Raw genomic sequence first — 5,548 nt, forward strand, 5'->3', positions numbered from 1 at the left:
GATCATTGATGACGACCTGTGGTGAAAATTCAAAATCCATTTAAAATGTTCTGTTTATGTTTTAGTTCATTCACAATCCATTAAATCTCTCTACAGTGTAAACCCGAGTCTAGAATTGGACGGATCAGGTTAATGGGATAAAGTAAGGCAAATATATAAACAAGAAGAAAACGACTAAAATGTCATGGCCCCCGTGGTTTAATAATTGTGCTGCACGGAGTTAAAGGCTGTCGGTCAGCCATCTTGGGTCGGACTACAAAGCAAAATCCTCTGTGTATGTATACTCCCATATATTGTCTTTGCGCCAAGTTTGAACAAAATCAGTCCGTGCGTGTCGAGAAATGGTCGGGGACACGCTGAAGTAACAAAATGGCTGCAGTCAGCCATCTTGGATCTGATCTAGAAAATAAATGACATGCATATGTAAGCCATCATTCATTTTCTGTGTGCAGAATTTGACCAAGATCGGTAAATGCCTGTCCGAGAAAGGGTTGACGACATGTTCGACATCGGGGTTTGTTTTTTTACAACTTAAATGCCACCAGTCGGCCATCTTTGATCGCATCGTGAAACGAAATTATGTGCATATGTATACCATCATGCATTGTCTTTGCGCTAAGTATAAACAAAATGCGTTGATACATCTCCGAGATATGTTTGCGGACAGACGGACTGACAAAAACCAATCCAAAAGCCCCCGTTTCGGACTAAGACCAACGGGGGCTAATATTAAAGTGTGGGGTTTTCACATGACAAGTCAAATTGATTCTTGATTAAGCTTTGTTCAAAACTTGTGTGGACAGGATGTCACGTGACACAAGGTCCTCTCTTAAGGTGTGTTGTTTGCTGCTCTTTGTGTTAAAGATCATACTTCACCTCTGGAGACAACGCCATGAAGCCATGAACAAGAACAAGTGCTGTAAGTTACTGGAATTGAGATTGAGCACATTTCACTCAAGTGCACAAATAACAAAATTAATTTAAATTAAGGAATTATAACTCCATATTTTTTTTTTTTTTAATTCGTTCACAGGCTGCTGTAACTCGACAAAGAGAACTGGAAGCCCCGGAAGACTGGATTCTGAAATCCCAGAAGTGAATCGTGCTGTGCCAATGATGGAAATGCCACAGCATCACACAACCCAATCTCATGTGAATTCACAGCAGAACTCAGCTCCACAGAATGAGACCTCCCTGCTGTTGATCCCTGATGTTTTATCCACAGAGAATTTAAGTGAAGAAGACAACATCGCTTCACCAGTCCCAATGCGACAGGACCGTTTTGATCCTGATAACCATCTGGTATCATCATTTATACCAGGAAATGTAAGTGAAGACAACATCGCTTCACCAGTTGAGATCTCAATAGAAGCCATTGAAAACTTGGGGAAAGGATCAGAGAAAATATCAAAACCCAGATTTTGTATTCCCGTAAAGAAACCAGTGGGTCCTTCTACAACCTCCCCTGGGGAAGGCTCAACATTGCATGGACCTGTAAAGCCAACAAAGGTTGTGATCACTCCTTCTACCACCACCAAAAGAGCCCCGAAGAGAAGAAATCCTCTGCGTAAAATGAAGTGGAAGTGGCACGTTTAGAAATATTGAGGTAGTTAAAATATTGAGGTATTGAGGTAGTAGAACGGTAGTTGGATTCCCGAGAAAAGCTCCCGAGTTGACAGAAAATGTTTTGGTTGAACAAAAGTTTGAGTGAACTACACAAGTCGTTATTCAGCTGAGAAAGTTCCATCTGGAGTCATTCTGGTCTACAGCGACATGACAACAAGTCATGATGATTGGAGTGCAATTATCAGGTACATTTGGGCTCCTAATCCGAACTTGAACCCAAACCCTCACCTTGTTCCTTCTCCTAATGGCCCCATACCTGTCCCCATAACGGAAAACTCCACAGCAAGTGAGGCTCTCTCTTCAGGTGGAGAAAATCTCACAATCCTTCGTTAATTTCAAGGCAGTTCCAATAATTAATTGCTTTCATATGGCAGGTACAATATTATCAAAACTTCTGAGTTTCCTGATTGTTCTTTTCCGGATAGCTATTTGAAGGCTGCCATGATGCAGGCTGGTGGCCTTCAGATAAATATCTCCTGATTGTCATCTCCTCTTTGCTTTCCCAAACATCTAACAATCTTGCTCTACTCTCCAGATGTCTCCAGGAATTGTCTCCATGCAGCTGACGTTAATCTACAATTATCAAAACTTCTTGCTTTCCTGCCTTTCTACTTTCTGTCTGTTCTCTTCTGGATAGCTATTTGAAGGCTGCCATCATGCAGGCTGGTGGCCTTCAGATAAATATCTGCTCAATTTGACCTACCATTTCCCCTTCTCCTCCAACTTCACCCTCCCAAATAAAAGCTTAAGGTCTTACATGTATTACATGTCATATCTCTTGCAGGTAGAATCGTCTTCCCAGAGTCTGTTTTCTTGTGCTCTTTCCACCAGCTCTTCAAGTTTGCTGACAAACACCACCCTCACATTTAGTTTGGTAAATGGTTTGGGGTCAGTCCTGCGGATTTTTACACCCTCTCGTACCTGAAATTTTCACCCCAGTCATTGTGTTGTAGTTCAGGTTGCCGTCCTCCCATTCTGGTTCAGGAGGTAACGGCTCAAGCCAATGAAGCCTTTGTCGCTCCTGTGTGAAGTGGGGCCATCGCCGTTAAATATAAAACACACAGGAAATGGCGCTCTGTGCTGAGGCGCGGCGGTGATGGTCATGGTTAACTTAACCCCCGACCAGGCAAAGATCCCCTGGGGGTTAAACAAGATTTGGGCACGATCAAAATAATTGCGAGGAATTGCGAGAAAATGTTTAATGAGTTTTTTTGTGAAGCACGGTGTACTGTGGAGCGTGTATGGTACCTGCGTTGTACCAGACACGTGGGGTTGGCGAATTCAGCTGAGGGATGTCCGCAAAGTGTCCCATGTCCAGTTTGCGGAGGTCCTGCGGCACAAGCAGTGGGGGTGGCGACCGCAGCTGGTTCTCCATGGGGGAATCCCCTGGAGTAAATTTAGCAAAATAAATGAACAGGAAAATTAAATTTACCTGCAAGGATTAAATTAACAAATTACAAATTTCTACCCTAACTACTGCTGGGAAGGCAATGGCAAACCACCCAGTATAACCCTTCCCAATAAACTGTAGTGATGTTCTGTAACAAGCTATGGTGCATCAGCATCAGAATATAAATCACAACACTGTTCATATAATACATCTTCCCTTCGAGTCTTTATCGTCAAATGTCACATTCCGCCTCTCGGCATATGTAGATAATAATGTGATTGCTTGAACTTTCCTTCAAATAAAGGATTCTTTTGCAGTTTGTTTGCTATTTAGCCTCAGCCTGGAGAATAGAGGAAGGCTTATAACTGGTGTAGGGTTTGTTTTCACAATTAGCACCCCAATTTTTTATTGCACCGCAAAGTCTCTGAGACCCCCAGGAGTACGAAACCACCATTTAGAATTTGGTTTTTCTTCCTGCACCTCGGAGCTGGCTGGGACTTTCAGAATGAAATTTTGCATCAATAATGAAAATAGAAGGTACACAGGGTTGTTTAAAAAAAAAAAATTGACCTAATTTTAAGGTCATGACCTAATTATAGACATTTTAACATTTTCACCATAACCTGACTAAGGTTTGTCCAATAAAATTGATGTTGCCCTCTCTAGATAGCCGAGAGCAAAGGAGCCTTTACGCTTAATTTTTGTCATTCCCCTCCAGGTTAAAGGTCAGGGTCAATTGGTGGTCTGAAAAAAAAATAAAGCATTTTCTGTCATCGTTCAATTTTCCAAATGCGGAATCTCAAAGACCGCTGGGTCTTTTAAGATGTTCTTGCATCGTACTAGTGTAACTGCATTGAAGTTGTGCACCTGATATTTGATTTGTGTCCTTGACCTACTTTTTCGGATTTTGACATAATTAACGAAAGACACCTTTTTTATCATAACTTGACCAATTTTCCTTTGATTTTCATGATGTTGCGTTTTATTAATCTGCACTCTATCCCTAAATGTTGCAGTCAACATCATATGACGGTCTGAAAAATATGCCATCATTAGATCGAGCCTCGGGTAAGCTGGGGGCAATTGTCGAGGAGAGGCTTACCCTTGGCGATCTCTTTGTGATCACAGATATCTATTTAGTCTTTCTTTTTTTTTCGTTTTATATTCTGTCTCGATGCACCTGTGGTGCTGCAACTTGGAATATATTTTGGTTGTGCTATCAGTGGACTAATCATTACCTTCATCGCACCTTCCACCCACCACCCGCTCTTGCCTCCTTTCAGCTACTCTCCAAACTGAGTGGATACAACAACAAGCAACAGGCATTTTAAGGGCCATTTTCCCTGCTAGAGCGGGGGTTAGCCTTGCGGTCCCTGTAGAAGAAGAAAATTAATTTGTGTACGTAATTTGTGTAAATCAAGTAGATTTACCTGAGCCTCGACTTTGCCATTGAAAATATGTAAACTTAATGAATATATACAGACTTGGCATTTAATATGGAATTTTTTTTTTTCTTGACTTGGGTTTACTTTCTTAACTCAGTATATCAATCTGGTGAGTTTCTTTTACACTTTGGTGATTTATTTGTTAAAAGAACCATGTCACTGATTGTCTGTCGAGGCAAGAAGTCAACAACAGGATTATATCACAGGTGGCGTGGCAAAATGTACGGACAGGTGCATTTGATGATTGGCTTCACAGTCGGGTATACAAGGGTTGTTGCGTTCTGTATCAGTGGCAAACAACTGCTGCACGTCTCCAAAAGTTATTGCCGCTTCCTCTGGAGATGGTCCGTCAACTCGACGATGCTGTTTGTCATGGAGTGGTGGCTTTACGAAATTACGGCATGAAACAGCGTGCTATTGCTCGGCAGTATGGCATCACTCAAAGTCAGGTGTCAAAGATCCTGAAACGAAATGCTCAGAGGCGTGTCCCTACTCCAATACCGAGGCCAGGATGTCCCCGCAGAACCACAATGAGGGATGATCGCCAGCTGCACCAGTTAGTCCGCAATGGCCGTACCACGTGAGCTAATCGGCTTAGGGCTGAGTGGCAGCAACTGACAAATGTGCCTGTATTCAGAAGGCTAGTCAATCAACGACTGGTTCAAGCAGGCTATCGTGCCAGGCGTCCCCTGAGAAAGCCACGCCTGACCAGACAACACTGCCAGCGCCGATTGCAGTGGGCCAGAGAGCACCGTCAATGGCAGCCAGGACACTGGAATTACGTGATCTTCAGTGACAAGTCTTGATTTCTGGTCTATCGTCAAGATGGCCACGTCCGAGTGCGCAGACAAGTGCATGAAGCCTACAACAAAGATTGTATAGTGCCAAGAGTCCAGGCTGGAGGTGGTGGGGTGACCGTTTGGGCTGCTTTTCATGCAGGGGGCAAAACTGACCTGGTTGTTCTGAATGGAAACCTTAACCAGTTCAAGTACAGGGCCATTCTGGAAGAAACATTGCTTCCATTTGCTCGTGCAGCCTTTCGAGGAAACTTTGTCTTCCAAGATGACAATGCACGGCCTCATCGTGC

The 5,548-nt window shown here is 43.1% G+C and overlaps 1 protein-coding gene across 1 annotated transcript in view; it reads left to right on the top strand.

The window, feature by feature from the left end:
- Positions 1-1,841, top strand: part of LOC137426443 (uncharacterized) — a 2,196-nt gene extending 355 nt beyond the window's left edge. Inside the window, exons 3-4 of the mRNA XM_068114989.2 lie at positions 865-919; positions 1,034-1,841. Coding sequence (XP_067971090.2) covers positions 865-919; positions 1,034-1,596 — 618 coding nt within the window. The 3' untranslated portion in view covers positions 1,597-1,841. The remainder of the gene's footprint in view (positions 1-864; positions 920-1,033) is intronic.
- The last annotated feature ends 3,707 nt before the right edge of the window (positions 1,842-5,548 follow it).

This window comes from Myxine glutinosa, chromosome 5 (assembly GCF_964187855.1).
Source record: "Myxine glutinosa chromosome 5, kmMyxGlut1.1, whole genome shotgun sequence".
Lineage (NCBI taxonomy): Eukaryota > Metazoa > Chordata > Myxini > Myxiniformes > Myxinidae > Myxine > Myxine glutinosa.